Source organism: Rhinolophus hipposideros, assembly GCF_964194185.1.
Source record: "Rhinolophus hipposideros genome assembly, chromosome: 15".
Taxonomy (NCBI): Eukaryota; Metazoa; Chordata; class Mammalia; order Chiroptera; family Rhinolophidae; genus Rhinolophus; species Rhinolophus hipposideros.
Window position 1 is genome coordinate 64,739,125 of NC_138061.1, and position 23,502 is coordinate 64,762,626.

The 23,502-nt window shown below is 37.1% G+C and overlaps 1 protein-coding gene across 7 annotated transcripts in view; it reads right to left on the reverse strand.

Moving 5' to 3' along the window:
• The window catches only part of PARG (poly(ADP-ribose) glycohydrolase), a 141,345-nt gene that overhangs the window by 60,348 nt on the left and 57,495 nt on the right, over positions 1-23,502 (reverse strand). For all 7 annotated transcript variants that reach the window (XR_013994939.1, XM_081073532.1, XM_081073531.1 and 4 more), the window contains exons 8-10: positions 15,284-15,376; positions 10,949-11,106; positions 1,367-1,446 (exon numbers count right to left, since the gene is read on the reverse strand). Coding sequence is in view for 6 of the 7 variants with exons in the window: in XM_081073532.1 (XP_080929658.1) it covers positions 1,367-1,446; positions 10,949-11,106; positions 15,284-15,376 (331 nt within the window). In the remaining variant the exon portion in view is untranslated. The remainder of the gene's footprint in view (positions 1-1,366; positions 1,447-10,948; positions 11,107-15,283; positions 15,377-23,502) is intronic.

Below are 23,502 nucleotides of genomic sequence, written 5' to 3' on the forward strand. Positions count from 1 at the left end.
GGTTTATAAATTTCTAGTTGAAAAAACAAACTTTCAGCTTTTTTCCTCAAATTATTTAAAATCTTAAAATGCAGAAAGGGAATATTAGCCTTTAGAGAAGATATACATGATTTGACTCCAAGGACAGAAAACTAAACTCTAGATTACTTAGGAATAATAATGGTATTCATTCTATTTAGACTTAAAATAGCAAAAAATGTACTCATTTTTATAATGAATCATTACAACTTCTAATTTGGTTTAATGTCCTCAAATAAGCCCTCATTTTCCTTAATATTTCATTCAGTACAGAGCAAAAAACTAAAAATTGAGAAACTAAGAAATAAACAATCCTCTATTAAAGAAGCATATAATTTTTTCCCTTAAATTTAAAAATTTGGATAATAATCGATTTCTTTCAAAAAATCTGAACAATGTCCAATAGCAATACATTCAAGGGGGAAAAATGCCAAGTACACTATAAGTGAGATCACTTACTAAAGCAAGGATATGAGAAAAATGACCTTAAAATGAATGATTCAGGGATGTGTTTGAAGACAATTCCGCAACCTGGACGACCAGAACTGCAAAGAACTCACTTCAGTTGACCAGAGCTGACCTAGCAGAAGCACTTTTGAGAGGTTCTGGCTTTCTTCATAACTGACTTGCAGGAAAAGCCACCCATTGTTAATAGCTAACATTTATTAAGCATGTAACTTCTCATTTAATATTTAAAGCTATCCTATGAGGTTATTATCATTATTCTTTTATTTTACAGATGAGGAAACTGAGACTTAGAGATGCTAAGAAACTAATCTGTGACCACCCAGTTCCTAGGAAAGGAGAGGCACTACCAATATAGAATTAGCTGTCACTACGAGCCCTGGTTAGACATTTACCACCACTGCCTCAGGTATTACAATTAGCCTCTGGGAAAACAAGATGGTGGAGGTCCAACACAGACATGGGTACACTGTTTTATAAGAATTCTACAAAGGGTTTAAAGGGGGCACAAAAGAGAGGGAAGACAACAAATTGGTTGACCTCTACAAATAAACTGATTGTGATAGTCAATGCTTCTTTAAGTAAAGAACACCCAAAATGTATTTTCTGGTCAATATACTTTCCTTTAAAAGTATTCATTTGTTATTTTTATTCCCTGAAAACCCATTAGGGTATGTTACGCTGGTCTAATTCCAGAGTATATAAAACCCACACATGCTCATAGCACACAGTTATGTATATACCCAACATATGCATAAAATCTAGATTATAAATATTGCATTATTTGGTTTGGAAAGGAAGGTGTACTTTGAACACAAAATGTTCTTGATCTGAACTGTCCCCATCAGTGATAAAAAATTAAAGTAAGAATGAAAGGAATTACTTTTCTCTGTGACTCTTCTAAAGTAGCAGAAGAGCGTTTTAAGTTTCTCTGGTTTTCTTGATGAACGTCCTTCAAACAATCTGAAAGAGACCAAAAACAGAGTGAAGGATAATTTAAAATGCTTTAATGATTCACAAAAAAATAAATCTATATTGCTACCACATAATAAAAAAAGTAATTCTCCCAGGAGACAATTGTGTAATGACAGAACTGGAAACTGTCTGGATTCAGATGGCATTCAGAGAGCACTGAAACCAGCGAGGACCAGGCTTCTTAAAAGTTGTTCAAGTCAGATGGTACTCTCTAACAACCACGTCTCTCCAATCCATCTTCCTCCCGGGAGAAGGCACCATCTGGTCCCCCAAAGTCAATTAGGCCAGTGAGTTAATACTCCATCATTTTCCCATGGCAAATACTATTTATAATTCAAAGTATTACTAGATAGTTAAATGATTAAACAAAAACGGTATCTGAAAAAAATTCGCATGATTGTTTATGTTGGGGGGGGGCGAAGGGGAGGCAACAATGATAGTGACAACGAAAGCGGACACGACAAGATGTGGGGGGGGGGGGCGCGACCAATCCTTGGTAATTAAACCAATACACTCTCTGTATGGCAGTTCCTACCCTATGTCGTCTAGTTGCCAGCAACCTGGACTTGCGCGACTTAATTCAGTTTTCTTTGAAATGATGTGGCATTGTTATTGGTAACACATAATGCAATTTATCCCGAGGAAAGAAAAGCAGAGCTTTGAAAGCATATCAAAGCAAGTAGTTCTCTAAAAGATTTCAAATACAAAAGCATGCTTTTAGGCAAAACATCTAGCTTCCCAAAGGCATTTAAAAATTACAGAGAAATTCTGTGGCTATAAATGATGAGGTATGATTCATCTGCCTCCAGCCATCACCCTGGCTTTAAAACCTGAAACCCTCAAGTAAAAGTTCACTTTAGTAAATGCCAAAATGCATAAAAATTTTCATGATTAGAAAAGCAAGCTTATGTAACTATGCGGGGAGGAAGAAGTTAATTCCATGAGAAAATCCTACTGAGCAAATGAAATGAATTAGGAAAAGGGAAGGAAATGCAGATTTCAAATGACCCTGTTTTCAGTGATCTGAAATTCTGAGAAAACAATTTATCTGAATACTTATTTCCTGAAAAGAATACTAATGTCAGAAAGCATTTTAACCAAATCTACAATCTAATTAATTCTTACAAATAGTTTAAGAGTGCCTGTATGATAATTTTCACTCATCTAATAGAACTTATTCTTCTAAAATGTTTATTACAAATACTCTTAAAAATCTAACTGCCTGTCAAAAGAAATTATCTTTGAAAAAGCAGGTTTCAGCTTGGTTTCTTCCACAATATGTCAACCAAAACAGAGTTTAAATCAAAGTGATAGTCAAAATGAAGAAGCCACTTGGCAGTTTAATTAAACATCCTGTATGAAATGAATATGATTTACTAAATGAACACCTTGGGATCCATTACAAAATCCCTTTCTAGGTTTACTACTTAGTAGAGGGAAGCAGTATGAATACATATAAAGACAACCATACCACCTTTTCCTAGAGATGAATTGATGTACCACACAATTCAAATAAGGGGGAAAAGTTCCTCTTACACAGAACTGTTGCAGTGAGGAGAAAATAGCTGCTGCCCTTAAAAAAGTTTCCCCAAACATAAAAATTGTCCCTAGCTTCTACATGTGGTCAGTTGTGTATAAAATCACATAAAAGTTCACATATTTCATAACCATGAAGACAAATTATTTACCTTAGGAGCCTTAGGACTGTAGATTTATTACCTACTGATACGGACTTTCCTGGAAGATTATGTGGCTGTTATGAGCACCAGTGTTTATTTTGCAGTTCCCAACCTTAGAGGTACAAATGAAGCAGAATCTCAACATATTCTGTTTCTTCATTGCTCCAAAGCCCAATTTCAAATCACTATGTAACCAAATATGCTTCCCCATCTTCCTGATGGAACAGGGAAGTGTGTGTGGGGTGGATGTAGGGAGGGAAGGGGAAGGTGGAGAGAAAGTCAGGGAATACGAAGCAGGTTTAAAACCTTTATGCCAATTCTTAGACTTGGCTGCTGTTAAATTTTATAAGTACATATTATGTGTAGCCACTCCCAAAAAATAAATCATCCTGTTAAGAAAACAAGTGAAAAATAACATAAAAACACCGGCAAACAGCATGAGTGAAAGTCATCGTAAGAGTGATGTATTATCTGAGGGACAGCTTTTGAGAGGGAGAAAGAAGAAGACAAAGGAACTGAGGATGGAGCTGGAGAAAGAAGAAAGAAAGTTAGAGCAGGGAAAATAGAGAAGAAAGAGACTGACAGAATGGGGTTGGAGTCAGAGGGAGGGTATGAGAGACATAAACTCACACAGAAAGAAACACATTCAGACAAAGACTGGAAGAGAGAAAGGAGAATAAGAGAATGGGGTCTTCTCATAATAATCAAGCACCATCTGATGTTTTCACTTCTCAACAATTTTTTTTTTAAATTTAGATTCTCAGGTCCTGGATATGCATATTTGAAGGCATATTTTGAGCCAGCAGGCGTGTATGTAAACATGAACATAAACTAGGCCATATAAACCCCTTTGCATGTAGGGAAGACATTTTGGCATTTGACTGAATGATAATTAATTACAGATTATTAAAGAAAGCAAACGGGAAAAGCTAGTCAAGCAACCTGATTTTTGTTTTAAACAAAACTTTTTACTTTCAAGGGAATAAGTCAATCACGGGTCAGATATTTATTAACCGGTGTTTTTCTTTCCATACACATAAAGAGAAACATAGTTTATACAGTCTTTCCCTGAATGGCATATTGATAACATTACTGGAATTGGATTCTAGACACACATACACACACACCCCCATGTGATTTCAAGTTAAGGATTAATCCCATTAGTATACAGTAAATCAACCCCACAGCACTATTACCTCCACTTTAAAATGGAAGCAAATGATAACCCGGAACCCAGCCAGAAAGCCATTCTTGGCTCTTCTGTGAAGTGCTCTGCCATATGGCCCCAGAGCATTTCAATCCAGGCAGAGGCAGATGTAAGCGGCTCCTGGGCTGACCACTGCTGCAGCCCACAATTAATCTCTGACCATCAGTTTCTACACAATCTTAGAAGCATCAATGCTAATGACATTGGAGGCCTTTCTATGAATGTTTAAGTACTTCAAGGCAAGCAGGGGAAAAGGTCAACGGTATTTAACATAACTAAGCAGGGCTGGAAGAACACAACAATAAATTTTAAAAGACTTATTCAATTTATTGACGTCAGCCTCCCACCACATACTCTTAACCATTTTTCTTATTCAATCAACTAGCTAGTCATACCTCTTCTGAGATTAAATACACACACACACACCCCTCCCAACTGCCAGAAAACTATAATCATAAATAGCAACTATGCAAAGAAGAAAACACAACAACAAAACACTCTATAATAATCAGCTTGCCAAAAGGCTCATCAAATTAGGTACTTGATCTTTTATAACCCACATAAAAAAGGGGGAACTTTTGGTTGTTTTCCATTTCTGGAGTGCACTCAACAGCAACTGAGAGGAAGTGAGACAGAATGAAAGATCACTGAGTTTGAACAGAAGACAGTCTTCAAGTCCCAGTCTGCTGAGAAGTTATTTACTCATGCTGAACTACTAGTATAGACGCTTCCCCACCTAGAAATTTCCACAGAGAATCAAAGCGAGCTGTCAACACACTGCATCAATGATTACATATACGAGTAGTCGTCTCTGTTCCTGCTGGCGCTAGTTCAGGTTTATTAAAACACGTACCACCTCAGTGAGAGGCAGGTACAGACATGCTGGCTGCTGAGGGGTCCCTACAACCACAGGCTTTTCCTCACTCCATTCATTTTCAATGTTCTAGTGAACAAAAAACATCATCAGCCAGAAAGATAACAGTACGCCTGGTTTCAAGTCTTCAACAGACCTACTTAAACTTCTATTTGGTGAAAATACTCCTGGGATACTGTGAGTTTAAATCCCACATGGTCACTCTGGACTCATGAGTGGCTATGGTTCATTTTACAGATCCAGAATTCTTTCTTTTTTTTTTTTATTTTTTATTTTTTTAGAATTATTTCTAATAGCTCTAATTTCTGACTAGTTATGAGATAACAAGTATTAATACAATCCATTGACAGGGAGGCTATAGAGTAGAATGATTATGGGGCAGAACTTCTAGAGGTCTATATCCTCCTGAGTTTGCATCCCGATTATACCAGTTAACTTGGTGAAGTAAATGACCCTTTCTAAGCCTCCATCTCCTTGTATGAAAAAATGAGAAAAACAACAATACCTAATTTATAAGATTAATATGAGGATTAAATAAAAAAAAATAGCACAGTGATTGGTACATGGCAAGTACTTAATAGTAAGTATTATGAAGAGATATTCATACAAAAAATATTCAACGTTACGCAGATTGTTAGACAGATCTGAACTTGTGCATAATGCCCGGAAGTAAAACATACTCATTTACATAAAATGCTTACACTGTTCTAATCCATATTCCCTTCATTAAGGAAAGTAGCTCAGCCTCTTTTCCCATCAAGCCTAACATGCTGACACTCAGAGCTAATCAGCTCAGTCTTCAGGATAAGTAACCATGAACAATGAAAAAGATAAAGATGCTGTTTTCCAGAAGCCCCAGCATTCCTGTCAGAAGTTTAGCTGAAAAACAAACATGCTTTAAAATTAAAACATATATTAAAATTAATTCAAATTCTGGTCATTGGTGGCAGGAAATGGGAAGCTACAAAAGTCAAGCTTCCCAGGACTTGACTTCTCTCCACCTGTCAGTCATCCCAAACCCGTGGTCCATTTTTGTGTTGAGAGAAGACAGCTGTCAGTGCTGCAGATGGCCAGCCCTCAGAGGGCCCTGCGTACTTGTGTTTCTTTTACATGCTGAATGGAAAAGTTAGGGTGAAAGTGAGGTAATGATATTGTGTCTATGGGGCTATATTTAGGAAGGAAGAAGCCACCCACACTAGCTTTGGAAAAGTAAAAAATCTGTGAGATCGTACCCTCAAAATCAAATTACAAAAATCGTCCACTCTTTTTATTAACTTTGTCTTCTGCTCCATTTCTAATGATTGACTTTTTTCTCCTGTTAAGTACTATTTTTCTCTGATTATAAAAGTAATATATGCACATTATAAAGAGTGTGAAAATATAGAAAAGGATAAAGTAACTGTGTTAAACGTTTTTATCTCACCACCCAATGGTAATCATATTCTGATCCATTTTATTGTTGGTCCATTTCCTTGCTCATACATCTATATGCACAGATGTGAACACAGGACTGTATTAATAGATACAGATATTTTTAATATAATTGAGATCATATTCCATTTATAATTTTTATTTGGAGTGCTGATTTTAATCATTCTTAACTTTCTGCTCCCTTTCTTGTGTTTTTCCTTGTTTTATTGGTAAGGAATGTGTATTTAGTTATGTATAGAGAGCCTTAAGCTTTTCTGAGGAAAGGGCTATAAACACTTAACCAAGATATAGGACTAAAGTCATCGGTGAAGAGTTTAAATTCTTAGTGGGTGAAACTTAATGTCTGGAATTTGCTTTATAATATTCTAGAAAAAAAATGTGGGATTGGATAGGTAAAAAAAGCAAAAAATACTGTTAAGTATTGAATTTGGGTGATTAAAATATGGACTTATTATACTGTTATATTTATTTTACTATGAAAACAGCCATTAATACAGTTTATAAACGTAATTTTGTAGAGAAGAGACTTTCTGATACAACCTTAGTAAGAGAACACACAGCTCTTATCAAAGAAATAATTTAATAAGTCTACAATTAAATCAAAGAATCAATCTTCTGAGAAAGTCTGTACCTAAGACAGCAAAGGATTCCCTTAGGGACCATCAACAAACGCGCACTAGCTAACTACTCATTCCACAGAAACAAATTGTAAGTGGCCATTGCAACATTAATTTTAAAGCATTAGTAATCACAGCTACTTCATACCAAAACCAAAATCTAGGGGGAAAAAACCCTAGAACCACTGGGATTGTTTTCAGAATTTTGGATAGAAATTTTATAATTAACAATATCTCTGCAGATCCTGGCACTGATCTATCACTTATTCCAAGAAAACAGAAAAGCTACTCACTATTTGTAGAATCCTTACTATTAATATTACCAATACTCTTTGTGGAAACAGATAATTATATTCCCATAAAACTAAATTTCCATTTCTTTACTTACATATAAAATTTCACCATTTCCTTTCCTATATTAGAAAAGAAAACCTGCAAGAGACGCAAAGCCCTTAACTACTAGTGGGTCTACTTGCACAGTAGAGAAAATTATTTAATCATTTTTCAAATAAGCAAAAAAAATGTATTTGTAAACAGGTTCTTTACACAACTGCAATTACAGATACCAATGTTCTTTGCTTTCTCTCAGTCCTACCCCAAATGCTAAAGAAATGAAAGGTAAAAACTGCTTATTATATATGGCTTAAGAACAAAACATCTCCTAATTCCTAAGAATAAGATGCAGTTTGAAAAGTAAAAGACAGTAGACTGAGAACGAGGAGTCTAAGTTACAGTCCTAGCACTTGGCCACTCACCAGTCACCTGATTTCTCAAATGTTTCATCTTCACATTTATTTTTATTCACTAAACAAGAATTTACTGAAGGCCTACAATGCATGAGATTTAATGAAAACAACAACAAAAAACAGGACAAGATTCCTGTCCCACAATAATTAAACAAACAATTACAACAAAATAGGGTAGGCGGAATAGAAGGAAAAGTAGTGAGAACTACAAGTGCATTCCAGGTTGTGCAAACCCAGAAATCACCCTGGATGCCTCTCCTCACTCACCTGCCAATATCAACATGTTGGGATTTTAAAGAAATTCTCTTACAGGGGTGATATTATTTTTCATTGTTGCCCCGCTTCTCCTTAGTGTTGATGAGAGTAACTGGATATAATAACAAGAATTTTCATTTATATTTTAATGTTTGAAAGCCTTAAAAATATAGCCCAAGAATTATTAGTCTAAAATTATTCTTATATGTAAATCATCTGTTATGCTTTCATTTGCCAAACAAATAAATAAAATAAATGCAGTAAGTATACTGGAAGTGTCTCTGTTGGCTTTAATAAAAATTTACATTACATACTAATCAGTTAAATTCTAGAATTTTCCCACCTTAAGAGAGAGAATCATTCTAAAATTCAGGAAGCTAAAAATCTTACCTTTGGGGCTAACATTCCATGTTACTGCAGAGAACTGTGAATCCATTTCCACTGACTGCCTTGTGGAGTTGTCAAAAATTCTGCCCGTATAAAGTGGCATTAGAAACAATGACATTCTAGCAGCAATGAACACCCAGATCTTGGTTTCTAAATACCACCCTCCAATAAGAGAAACTAGGGTTCCTTGGAACAATGGTTGCTTCTAGAGTTGGGTCATGAAAAATATAAGAGGAGCCTAGATCATCTTGTGAGGCTAGAAAGTAAAACTGCTCAAAATAAAGGTTGGGGACTTTTTAAAAGAACACAAAAGCCAACATGAAGAAGCCCTAATGGCCAAAGTTAGAACAATCTGAGAAGCAAAATAAATAACAATGTTAAATTTTAACTCACAGAATAAAATAAGTATCCATAAGTCCATTCTGGTATCAAAAATCGGGAAAGGGAAGGGATAGCTCTTCCTTACAACAGAATTGTAATTAATAAATGCAGAAGGAAAGATGGAATTAGAAGAACCACAATAAACACTACAGTAACAACTGTTGCAGACAAAATCCACAAAGGGATGCTAAAGTTAGTGGGGGGAAACGTGAGGCAAATGTTTGCACAGTGCCAACATATCTCCCCCAAGATATTCATTAATCCCAAAAGAGATGTAGTAACTGTATAGTGGAAAACCAAGCAGTCTCCCCTCAGCCTGGTGATCACTGGTAACAAGACTGACCAACATCATGGTCCCACTGATATGATGCACTGAGAACACAACATTGGTTCTGTGGTATTTCTGCCAAAATGCATGACCTCATTCCATTTGTGAAAAAAATGTCAGCCAAACCCAGACTGAGGAACATTCTACAAAATTACTGATGAGCAGTCTGCAAAAGTGTCAAAGTCATGAAAGAAAAGGAAAATCTAAGCAACAGGGTAAATGCAATGGGCAAACTGGGAGGATTCTGGAACAGAAAAATATAGTAGGAAAAACTACTGGAATTCAAGTAAGGTCTGTAGTTCAGTTAATAGTATTAGGTTGGTACCAAAGTAATTGTGGTTTTTAGAATTATTTTTAACCTTTCAAACCACAATTACTTTCGCACCAACCTAATATTATTCCAACCTTATCTTAATTTTACTACAGTTACATAGTACGTTACACAGTATGGTCACATAGTAATATTAACATAAGGTGGGGCTGGGTGAGTTGTGTACAGGAATTCTCAGTACTATTTTTGCAACTTTTTACATATCTAAAATCAATTCAAAATAAAAAGTTGTTGTCACGCAGCAGCCTAACCGTCTGTCCCCTCGTGCCTATCTGTAAAGAAAGAAGAGTCTGTGAGACTGATCCTTTCAGGGACTTTGCTTCACCTTTGTGCTAACACCTTATGTCTCCCTGTTTGGCGCCTAAAAGATGGCTGGATAGTCAATGACGGGTAAGATTCCCCATGGGGGGGAACGACCTAAGCCAGGCACAGTCGCATGGGGACCATCTGGAGAACTTACAGGGTCGATAGAGGTGGGCACAGTCCCCTACCTTCCCCCGTCTAAGGAGAGCTTCTGCCTTTGTGGCTATATTCCTTCCCACAACCTGCTTGGGAAGTGATTCAATGATGTGATAACATCAGTTCTCCTATTCTTATAAATAAGCCTCAGCATAAAGGTTTTGTCCCTGGGGAGGCACATACCACAATTGTTAAGACATCATGGGACTTTCAATTCTGGTTGCTTGCAGGCAAGGGTGATTGGTTTGAACCAGTTTTCTGGTACGATGCATGAGACTCACAGACCGTGGAAGAAACAATGTTACTTCCTTGTGTGTACATCAATAAAAGCCACACGGTAGCCCGATTCAGGGCTCTCCGTCCTTTGAGGCTGTGAGACCCTTGGCCCCTAGTGCATAACTTTCTTCATTTCTGTTTCTTTCTTAACCCTTCACTGCCCCTTCTCGTTCTCTCACTGCCTGTGTTGCGCTGGACACGACAAAAAGTTTTTAAAGAAACATCAAAAAGGTAAACTAAAAGAGTGGCAATAACACATCAGTCAACTTTGAAGACACAACCAAAATGGCACTCAAAAGCCTGACTTTGCTCCATGACTGAACCTCTTACCCACACCATCCCACCCTCAGAGGCACTGAGGGAGGTGGTGGGGGATGATGGTACACAGCCTGCTGAGAAAGAGAATACTATATTGTAACAATTTTCTGAAGGCCCGCCCCTGACAAAACAATCAATAAATATTACCAGTTCCTTCCACCCTCTTTATTTCATTGCTAGAGATGTTCTCTGAAAACATACCGATTGAAGTTAATGTCTGGGTAACTAGAATACTCCGATCTCATCTTAGCATTTCGCCGTGGAAATGTGCAGAAGAAAGCGTTAGCTAAGAGACTGGCAATCTGTTCCTGCGACATTGTGATGGAATGATTCATCTTCTGTTTCAGGAGCGGTATTGGCTGACAGATGAAACAAAAATACAGACAAGAAGAGCAATAATTAGTTTAGCAATTTCAAAAGCAGAGGCACCCAATTGCATTTGCTAAATTAAGGTAGGGATAATTTCAAGCCACTCCTGAATTCTTAAATCATCAATACTGCTGAAGTCAAGGGCAGTTCTTCAAGGATGATGGGGAAAAATACACTTGTTTGACTAACTGCAGATTGCAGATCAATAATAACGATAGCGAAGAGAACACAAAGCATTACTTACTAGTGAAAAACAATATTGCTCTAGCAAGTAAGAAATAAAAACACATAATCCATCTAATGAAAAATTAAAACAAAGGATGAAACAGAAAAATACAACACTGAGTTTAGCTGTTACTGCATATGCTACATTTTGCTCTCACTTATATATTGTTGGACAGAGCAACAATTTTTCTCTTTTAGTGCTAAATAAAATGATCTCAGGAAAATAATTCAATAAATAAGTCCTTTTCTTCTAATTCTGAATCAGTTCACAATGACAGTTTCTTTGTGAGACCCAAATCTAATTTTAGGACAGCAATTAATAGAACAGATGTAGACAGACTTATGTACAAGTTGTAGGAAGACAGGTATTTCCTACATAATCATTCAAGTCAAGGAAGCAGCAGGATATTTTCCCTTCGAAATTCTGATGTCTGAAATACCTTCTAGTTGTACCAAACCCAAGTTCACTGACCTTTTAGTTTCAGTATAATCCCCAGGACCTACAAACTGTGTCCAGTAGGTTTTTTCTATTCTAAATGTTTAAATGATACATTTAAAGACAAGATGGTAAAGCCCAAGATCAACTGCTGGTTTACACATCAGCTGTTAAGTTTCAAAGTTCTCCAGGGGATGTTTTCCCTTCTCCCGTTCAACAAAACTCAGAACTTAGAATCCTGGTATCTGCCTGAATTTCAAACCAGTATGCAGAGACAACTGTTCTGAGCATATCTCAGGAATCGGCACCCAAAGTGTAACTGAGGAAAGGCAGGCAAGACAAGTTAAAACTGCAATGCTGTAACAGTTAACTTTTCTCCTCGGATCAGAAACTACACACCATTGCTAGAATAAGAGTTTGCTAGAAAAAGATTAAAATTGCAACCAACTATTTCTCTTGGAAAATACAAAGGTAAACAAACAAGGAAAACAAAGAATTTATTTTCCCTTTGGTATCCAAAATTCTCTCTTCTTTCAGGCCTTACCAATCACCGTTTATAAGAAATAGTAAATAGCTCATAATGTTCTCCATTTTCCATCCTATACATTTATTTACAACCCAGCAATGAGTTTAGCAAAGGTGACAATGTGTCAGTGGCTTAAAGCAAACTGGTACTTGCTGGCATATTTACCAAGTTATCTACAAAACTGATTTAAAAAATTAATGGTGATATTTTAGGTTTAATAGACTTTAAACACAGACATTTCTTTTCCCCTAATAATCAAACAGTATAATTTTAAATACAATAAATGATTTCTGTTCTCTTGGTGAGGAGAAATGCCTAAAAGCTCATTTGGGAAAAACCAGAGGATATAAATATTATCAAGCACTCAGCTCAATTAAAATAAGAGACTGGTGAATAGAAACAAAGATCTTTCAAAATGTTCACGTCCAAAACTTGTTTCCTTTAATTTTGTTTTTATAAATCTAAAACTAACTATTTTAGATTTAGCCTAGAGAATGTTAATGTGATAAATCATTAAATAACAACATATGCAATTTAACTTGCCAAAGGTGTATTTTGATACCAAATCGAAAGGTTAACTTTCACAGCAGAGATTTACTTCTCAGCAGACGACAGAGCACAGAATTAAAGTGTTCTCTCTGTTAATACACTAATGGGAGAACAAAGTTATCTGAAGCCAGGACAAAAATTGGGGAGCCACAAGTCTGATTTCAGTTCTACCAATGACTTGTTACAGCTTACAAATTTAAATGCTTTTGAATATATTTATATATATATATGTATATATATATATATATATACACACATATATATATGTATATATGTATACATATATATATAATTAAATAAAATATGGAAACACTCTGTCCTACGCATGAGAAGATTAAGTAATTCATGTCTAAGGCGCTATATTGTCAATTATAAACTACATATTGATTTCAAAAAGCATTTAATTAAGCACCTTGATAAACTCGGGAACATAAAGAGGATCTCCCTTCAAGGGGAACCTAATCTAATGAGATGAGGTATATAAAGTCATAAATTATGAAATAATGTGCTAAGTATGATTTGAGTGCTATAGGAGGGATTAGCTTTGGCTGGGAGAGGTAGGGCAGGCGTCGCAGGGGAAGTAAAAGTTAGAGGTAGTGAGAGATTTTACTAGGAAAGGAAAAAGGCAAGGAGGGAAAAGAAAAAGAATGAACATAAAACATAAGCAAGCAAATATAGGCATACCTCGTTTTGTTGAGTTTCACTTTATTGCACTTTGCAGATAACCACATTTTTACCAATTGAAGGTTTGTGGCAACCAACCCTGTGTTCAGCAAGTCTATTGGCGCCATTTTCCCAAAAGGCTCACATGGTTTTAAGCATTTTTTTTAGCAATAAAGTACATTTTTTAGACAACGCTGTTGCACACTTAATGGATTATAGTATAAACATAACTTTTACATGCGCTGGGAAAGCAAAAAAGTCATATGACTCTCTTTATTGTGATACTTACTGGGGAGTCTGGAACCAAACCCACCATATCCCCAAGGTATGCCTATAACTTCCAACAAAAAATGAGATGAGTTTTACAATATATTTACTGTGCCCAATAGAAAAACTTACTTCAGACACAATTCATTAATGAGGTAGAATTAAAGTTACCTAAAATTGGAACTACCACGGTAAAGTGCTAATATGGCTCACTGAAAACATTCAGTGGTTCTCAACTGAAGGTAGCAGCATGGCGTTCAGGCATTTGGACATGTTTTTTGGTTGTCCCAGTGACTATACTTGTGGTTTCTGGGGTACCCCAATGATAGATTGCAATGTGTGGGACTATCCCACATTTAGAAAATTAGGTTCTACCTAAAATGTCCCCAGGGCGTCTGAGCAACAGTGTTAGCAGAACCCTGCCCAGCACCAATGCAACATGGGGGCTGGCCTAGAAATAAAAGACAAGGGCAAATTCCAGCCCCTGTTGTGAGAAACCGGGAGAAACTCACCAAGAACAAACCAGCACCCTCTTATGGTGGTTGAAAACATATACAGGTACACACATTCTTTGACACCTCCTCCTTTTAAGAAGCAGAGTCTAATTACCATCTCCTGGAATGTGGGCTAGATTTAGCAACTAACTCCTAATGAACAGACACTAGTGGAAGTGATGCTGGTGCCTTTAGAAACTAGGTCAAAAAAGACAATGACATTTCTCGCTCTGTCCCTTAGGTTGCTTGTTCTAGGGAAACAACTGTGCCATGAGGACACCCCATCAGCTTATGGAGAGGCCCATGGCGAAGCCATGTGAGTGAGCCAACTCAGAAATGGCCCCTCCAGTGTTGTTGGCCAAACCTTCCAATGACCACAGCCCACACCCTGACTGCAACCACAAGACACATCCTAAGACAGAACCCTTGGCTAAGCTGACCCTGGATTCCTGAAAGACAGAAACTGTGAGATAACGCTTGTTTTAAGCCACTAAACTTTGAGGTAATTTGTTATGCAGCAATAAACAACTAATACACTCCAAACAAAACGGAATATTACCAGATTTTTTCTTTTCTTTTTAAAAGTTAAGATAATACCATGAACTCATTTGTTATGTATGATACCACTCTGGGGGTGGGAGAGGAAGGAGTGGGTAGTATTAAGCCATTTGTAAGATAAAATGTTCTAAATTCATTAGAATGGTTTGAAATAATGCCTGTTTTTTTAAAGTTAAAGACTGTTTAAACAAAACAGAGAAAAAGAAGTCTGAGTAAACAAACATCAACAGTGTAAACTGAAGCTCCCAAATTGAATGCTGCATTTTTAATGTCCTTCTGCAGCATTCTCTCTAGCCTCTAACCTTTTCTAGAAAAATCATCATATTCATTGGCAAAAACTGTTTCCCAACTCTCTCTTCTCCCTCTTTGACCTCGGTCATTAAGAGTTTAAAGAAAATTCAATTGTGAGTCTAAAGAAAGCTACTAAGGAAGAAGTTATTTCCACTAACCTGGGTGCAAATATTTGGCAGACAGAGAGCAATTTTTACCATATCAGGCAAAATGGACTGATATAAGTGTTGAGCTTCTGCTTCTTCAAGTACCTGAAAACCAATAAAACACATTATCAGTGAATAATAACCAATGAATAAATGTTTGTTATGAACTTAAATTACACACCTGCTTTTCCCATAAGGCACATTATCCTTACCAAAAGGTGCACTAAGGTGAACTTAAGTAAACTTACAAATACATTTCCAAATGTATGTAATTCACCTTAATGCCCTCTGAAAACTAAGTATCCCAAATATCAAATATCTCTCATATCAACATTTACAATTAAATAAAACACTTGGAAAACAAAAAAACAAACAGTGCATTCTGCCTTTGGTTACATCAACTAAAAACTGCTAGACCATCAAGAACTCTTTCAGAAGCCCTCAAGGCTTCCATCTAAATTAAACAGTCTACAACTTAAAAAAATTTCCATAAAAACCACACTAATTATCTCAGGTCATTTTATGTGTCAAATCTAACCTACTGAGTAGCAAACAATGAAGTTTCTGATGACCTTAGAATTTTCCTTTTCCAGGCACCCCTTGGAAGTTAAAACCACAATTCCATATAATAATTTTGAAGCACAACAAAGATGACATTCATGGCCCATTTTTGTCTTTTATAATTTCCCATCTCCACAAGGCTTCAGAAATTACTTGAGGCCTTTTAATCCAATTTCACTGTAAATATCAGGGTAGTTCTTTTAAAGTACTGAAAATGACAACACTTAATTTGGAGATACTACATATACAGTCAGGATTAAAGTTAATCATTTATCTACTTGAAATCACATTTGAACTAGAAGAAGTCACACTTATAATCCAGTCTGATCTGGTCATTATTATAGAGAAGAGAAACAGAAGTGAAAAAGGTTACCTGATCATCCTGGACTGAAAAGATCTATTAGCAACTAATCATAACTAGAACCCAAGCATTCTTGCCTCTGCTCCACGGGTCTCCTCGCTTCCTGCTGTGACCAATGTCTGGGATTGATGAGAACACAGACTCCCACAAATATCTACAGCTCTCCTTTGCTACCAGAATACAAATATTCACAAGTATCTACAGATATCCTTTGATATAAGATGAAATAAAGGAATATCCATTCATCTAGCTGCAGCTAAACAGGGTTTGTGTGTAAATGGAAAAAGTAACAAAGATATTTCATTTATATTCACTCTGGTTTTATAGGAAATTTCTAACACTAAGAATTGTGTCTTTATACCAAAGCTCTCAAATCCAACCTATGTTTAGCACCCTTTTAAAATTAGGACAATGGTAAAACTGATTTTCAGAATGAACAGAACAGCTGCAATTCATGCTTATATAAAAAACTAGGGCTGGCCCTGTGGCTCAGGCGATTAGAGCTCCATGCTCCTAACTCCGAAGGCTGCCAGTTCGATTCCCACATGGGCCAGTGGGCTCTCAACCACAAGGTTGCCAGTTCAATTCCTTGAGTCCCACAAGGGATTGTGGGCTCTGCCCCCTGCAACTAAGATTGAACACGGCACCTTGAGCTGAGCTGCTGCTGAGCTCCTGAATGATTCAGTTGGTTGGAGTGCGTCCTCTCAATCACAGGGTTGCCTGTTCAACTCCCGCAAGGGATGGTGGGCTGTGCCCCCTGCAACTAGGAATGGCAACTGGACCTGGAGCTGAGCTGAGCCCTCCACAACTGACTGAAAGGACAACAACTTGAAGCTGAACGGCACCCTCCACAACTAAGATTGAAAGGACAACAACTTGACTTGGAAAAAAGTCCTGGAAGTACACACTGTTCCCCAATAAAATCTTTTAAAAAAACCCCAAAAACTAACAAGTGAACAACATAAGACAATCATTAATTTGGGGGAAAACAAAAAGTTGGATAAAAGCAGAAAATCAATCACATCTTAGATATAATGTTTTTACATCCTACTAAAAAAAACCAATATTGATCTAACAGAAATAAATATGAATAAATCAAGAAAATATGATCACTATAGTGGGAAAATGGGGAAGTAGAAATATGGCTTGTGTTAGTGGTGATAGGGGAAGTGAATGATAGCTAAACTAAATGATAACTAAATCCTAATCTTCTATAACAGGAAGTAAACAAATTTAAAAAATAGCTAAATAATTTAAATGGCTGACTCTTCTAATGAAGCCTCTTTAACTCTAATAAAAATAAAACTAAATCAAGAAAATACATCCATAAAAGTTATTTTACTATTTTAAAGGTACACAAGATAACCTTAGAATTTTCCTTTTCTAAGCACTCTTTAAAAGTTAAAACCACAATATTCCCATATCATAATTTGAAGCATAACAAAGATGACGTTCATGGCTCATTTTTGTCTTATAATTTCCCATCTCTAATTGCTTTCCTATACCTGAAGATGCACAAAATGTACTAATGCACTTGTTTAAAATATTCACTCTTCTTACTTATAATGTATCTGTTCCCTTCTTAAAACCAATTTTGAAATAATTATAGATTCATAGGAAGTTGCAAAAATAGTATAGAGAGGTCCAATTTACCCTTCTACCCAGTTTCACTTAATGGTTACATTTTACATAACTTTCACACAATGTCAAAACCAGGAAATCAGTACGGGACCACAAAAGAGTGAGTGACAGAGTGTCATTTTATGCCATTTTATCCCATAAGCAACACCAAAACCAAGATACAGAACTGCTCGACCACAAAAAAGATCTTCATGCTAACCATCACACCCTCCCCTCCTATCATCAACCATTCCTAAACCCTAGCAACCACTACTGTTTTCCATCTCTATATTTTTTTTCAGCTTTATTAATATTTATTAATTCATTCAACAAATGTTTATAAAATATGTGGCATATGCCAGACACTGTGCTAAGTGTTGAAGATGCAATCATAAACAAGACAGATGCCGACCCTGTCCTCTTGGCACTTAGGACCTAGCCAGGCAAAGAGTTCTCCCTTTTAGAAAGTTCTTTATACAACAGTGTACTGAAAAGCAGAACTTGTGGTGCAGAGCAACGGGAGTTTTGCTTCCACTGTTCCTGCAGGTTCTGGTCACTCCTGGGTAATACAAGGTCCCCCATTCAGTCATTAGGGTGTCCAATCTAATGTAGTTGTCCATCTCTATAATTTTGTTGTTATATAAATGGAATCAGAGTAAATATCTTTTTAAGAATTACTCTTTTCACCCAGCATAATGCTCTTCAGATCTATTTAAGTTGATGTACATATCAATAGTTCTTCCTTATTGCTAAGTAGTATTCCATGGTATAAATATACAACACCTTATATTTAACCATACACTTACTGAGGACATTGTGGTTATTTCCAGTTTTCAGCAATTACAAATAAAGCTGCCTTTTAATTTCCAACCTGCATATATCTGAAATGATTTCTTGTAATCAGCATATAGTGTGTCATTTTTAAAAATCTACTCTGTAAATCTGTCTTTTAATTCGTGAATTTAGACCATTTACATTTAATCACTGATATATAAGAACATATTCATTAATTTTTTTATTATCTATTTCTTTTATCTGTTTTCTTTTTACTTCCTTCCTGAAAAATGGAATTACTCAAAATTCCACTTTTATTTATCTAAAGTGTTTTTTTTTAATACTCTTTTATTTTTCAATTACAATTGACATATAATATTATACGTTTCAGGTATACAACACAGTGATTAGACATTTATATAACTTACAAAGTCATCACCCTGATAAATCTAGTACCTGACACCATAAATAATTATTATATTGTTGACTATATTCCTTATGCTATACTTTGCATCCCCATGATTACTTTGTAACAACCAATTTGTACTTCTTAATCCCTTCCCCTTTCAACCATCCCAATCCCACTCCCATCTAGCAACCATTAAAATGTTCTCTGTATCTATGAGTTTGATTCTGCTTTATCTGTTCATTTATTTTCTTTTTTAGGTTCCACATATAAGTGAAATCATATGGCATTTCTGTTTTTCTGACTTATTTTATTCATTACAATACCTCTAGGTCCATCCATGATGTTGCAGATTCCAAAATTTCATTCCTTTTTATAGCTAAATAATACTCCATTGTGTATACATACCACCTCTTCTTTATCCATTCATCATTGATGGACACCCAGGCTGCCTCCATATCTTAGCTATTGTAAATAATGCTGCAATGAACATATGGATGCACATGTCCCTGTAAAGTAGTGTTTGGGTTTCTTTGGATACATACGCCGAATTGGGATTACTGAGTCCTTCTTTGTCTGTTACAGCCTTTGTTTTAAAATCTATGTTGCCTTGTGTAAGTACTGCTACCCCAGATTTTTTTTCCATTTCCATTTTTATGAAATACATTTTTCCATCCCTTTACTTTCAGTCTATATGTGTCTTTCTATCTGAAGTGAGTCTCTGGTAGGCAGCATATGTAAGGGTCTTGTTTTCTTAACCATTCAGCCACCCTACATCTTTTGATCAGAGTATTTAATCCACTTACATTTAAATTATTGATAGCTATGTAGTTATTGCCATTTTATTCATATTTTCTTTTATTCCCCGCCTTCTTAAATAAGTCCCTTTAACATTTTTTTTTCCATAATACTGGTTTGGTGGTAATGAATTCCTTTAAGTTTTTCTTTTCTAGGAAGCTCTTTATCTGTCCTTTGATTCTAAATGATAGCTATGCTGGGTAGAGTAATCTTAGTTTTAGGTCCTGCTTTTCATCTCTTTGAATATTTTATGACAATCTCTTCTGGCATCCAAAGTTTTACTGAGAAATTGGGCAGTCTTATGGGAGCTCCCCTGCAGGTAACTAACTGCTTTTCTCTTGCTGCTTTTAAGATTCTCTTTTTGTCTTTAATATCTGGCATTTTAATTATAACGTGTCTTGGTGTGGGCCTGTTTGGTTTGATCTTGATTGGGACTCTCTGTGCTTTCTGGATTTATATGTCTATTTCCTTCACCAGATTAAGGAAGTTTTCTGTCATTATTTCTTCAACTAGGTTTTCAATATCTTATTCTCTCTCTTCTCCTCTGGTGCTACTATGATGTGAACACTGTTATGCTTGATGTTGTCCCAGAGGCTCCTCGTTTTTTTTGGATTCTTTTTTCTTTTTCCTCTTCTGATTGGGTGTTTTCTGCTACCTTATCTTCTAAATCGCTGATTTGATCCTCTGCTTCACCTAGTCTACTGTTGATTCCCTCTAATGTATTCTTCATTTCAGTTATTGAATTATTTCTCACTGGTTATTTGTTTATGTTTTCTATCTCCATTTTTATGTTTCCTAGCTCTTTGTTGAAACTCTCCCTGAGATCATTCAGTATTCTTACGAGGTGTGAATTAAAAACATATGGTGAACGTTTAAAAAAAATTTTTTTTTAAAGATTTTATTGGGGAAGGTGAACAGGACTTAATTGGGGAACACTGTGTACTTCCAGGACTTTTTTCCAAGTTGTTGTGCTTTTAATCTTAGTTGTAAAGAGCGCAGCTCAGCTCCAGGTCCAGTTGCCGTTGCTAGTTGCAGGGGGCGCAGCCCACCATCCCTTGCGGGAGTCAAGGAATCGAACCAGCAACCTTGTGGTTGAGAGCCCACTGGCCCATATGGGAATCAAACCACAGCCTTCGGAGTTAGGAGCATGGAGCTCTAACCACCTGAGCCACTGGGCCGGCCCTAAATTTTAAAAAATGTATTACAGTAGAATACACATTGCCATTAATCCCTCTCAAAATACTCCTTCTCGTTTTGAACACACTTATCCCATCATTCTTGCCACTTTCTGAAGCAGTTCAGGAAGTCCTCTTTCATGAATGTCTTTACTTACACTGTCATGGCTTCCTCAATGTCCTGAATCGATTCAAAATGTTTACCTTTCATGGTCATTTTGACTTTAGGGGAAGAGCCAGAAGTCACATGGTGCCAGATGCAGTGAATAAGGTGGATGAGGACACACCATAATGTTTTTATTTGACAGAAATTGCCGTACACCAGAAGTGGTGTATGACACGGAGCATTTTAATAACAGAGGTTGATTTAGGGCACACTTTAAAACAACTTCTCTCAACCGTAGCTCACACCCGACTGACTGCACTGAACAAGTTGAAACTTGTCACACTCTGTTACTAAGGTTTGATGCGCTACTTGCTTCCTGTATTGAAGATCCCTACCTTTCCATTGGATGGCACTTGGCAGCAGCATTCACTGTATGTTTTGATCACACATTGCGTAACCAGTGTTTTGAACTCTGTGTCTGGTAGATTGTCTCCACTTTGTTTAGTTCTCTTTCTAGAGCTTTGTTTTGTTCTTTCATTTGGGACATGTTTCTTTGTCTCCCCATTTTGGCTGCCCCCCCCCCATTTTTGAGCCTATATATTAGGAAGAGCTGCTATGTCTCCCAGTCTGAGTAGAGTGGCCTTATGTAGTAGGTGTACTATGGAGCCCAGTGGCACAGTCTTCCTGGTTACCTGAACTAGGTGCTCCAGTTGTGTCCCTTATGTGGGTCATGCGTGCCCTCCTGTTGCAGCTGAGCCTTGGTTGTTGTTGCATGTCAATTGGAGGGACTGACCCTCGGGCTGATTAGTTGTAAGGACTAGCCAGGACTACAGTGGAGGAACTGTTGTGCAGGGGATGACCCTACGGAGGAGGATTCGCTTTAGTGGGGCTCTGGTGCCTACCCAGTCTGTCCTTTGGGTGTGTCGTTTGTGGAGTGGATGGTACAATGGTGTGGTCTGAAATTGGTCACTGAGTGTGTTGGTTTTGGGGGCTCTTGGGAGAGGTTCTTTTGCAAGCCAAGGTCAGCTGCTGCCTGTACCCTGAACAGGGCCATTTGGTGTGAGCTACAAGGTGATCTGCAGATGGCTGCCACTTGTGCTGGGCTTGTAGTTGCCTGGGAGAGGCTCAACTGTGAACCAAGCCTGATTGCTTCTAATGCCAGGTTTGGGGCTGCTTAGCAAGTGGTATAGGGCACACCAAGGCCAGATGCTGCTTGTATGGGGTTTGTGCATCTTTGATAAATTTAGGAAAATCTGCAGCATGAGTGAAGACAGCCCTTTGTATGGAAAAGCCACTGAAAGTGGCTTGTGCAGGCCTGCAAAATGAGTGTGGCAGGGTCTCAGGAAATCACGAGGGCAGGGCAAATGGTGTTAGCCAGGTTGATGGAGACTCAGATATGGCACCCAGCTACTGGGTGGGAGAAGGGTTCAAGAAAAATCAAATGGCTCTACCAGCACTTGTGTCAAGAAAAAAGGGGCCCCTCCAGTCCTCGCCTTGCAGCTAGACAATTCAGTTCCTCCCTGTGTGTCCGTGGCTCCTTTTTAGCTGCTGCCTCAGCACTGGAGCTCAGAGCAAGTGAGTCCATCAATAAGTAAGTCCATGTGCAGGCCCCTTATGAGGAATGCCTGGGATTCCAGCAGTTCTCCATGTTAGTCACAATCTCCACTGGTTTTCACAGCCAGAGTTATGGGGCCTTTCCTCCCAAGCACTGGAACCCTGGGTTGGGGAGCCTGGTGTGTGGCTGGGATGCCTGGCTCCTCAGGGGAACCTTTGCAGCTGAGATAGCCCTCCCAATTTTTAAATGCCACATGTGGTTCTGGCACCAATCCATTCCACAACTCCACTACTTATATCAGTCTCCCCGTGACTGCTTCTGTATATCTTTAGTTATAGGATTTCTGTACAGGCAGATTTCAGGCAATTCTCAATGATAGTTGTTATGTAGTTTAGTTGTAATTTTGATGTGGTTATTAGAGGAGGGGATCACAGTGTTTACCTAATATGCCACCTAGACCTCAAGTTCTCTAAAGTGCTTTTTGAGTACATCTTTTTGAATAGATTTTATTATTGGCATTTCTGGGCATTACATTTACATAACTTAACAGTTTACTGGTGTCAACATCTTACCAGCTCTAGTAAGGTGAAGAAATTTTATCTTTCATTAAGTTCCTTTACTCTCCCCCATTTATAATAGACTTCACTATTTCCCTACACATTCAGAACCACATCTAACAGTTTTAATTTTTTGAAAACAATAAAAGAAAATGTCAAACAATTCAGAATATTCAAGAAAAAAAGTCGATTATATTTAATGTAACTTGTCTATTATATTTACTATATTTTTATTCTTTCTGTTGTTCTTCCTTCCTTCCTGATGTTCCGAGATTGTGTTTTTTATCATTTCCTTTCTGTTTCAAGAAATCCCTTTAG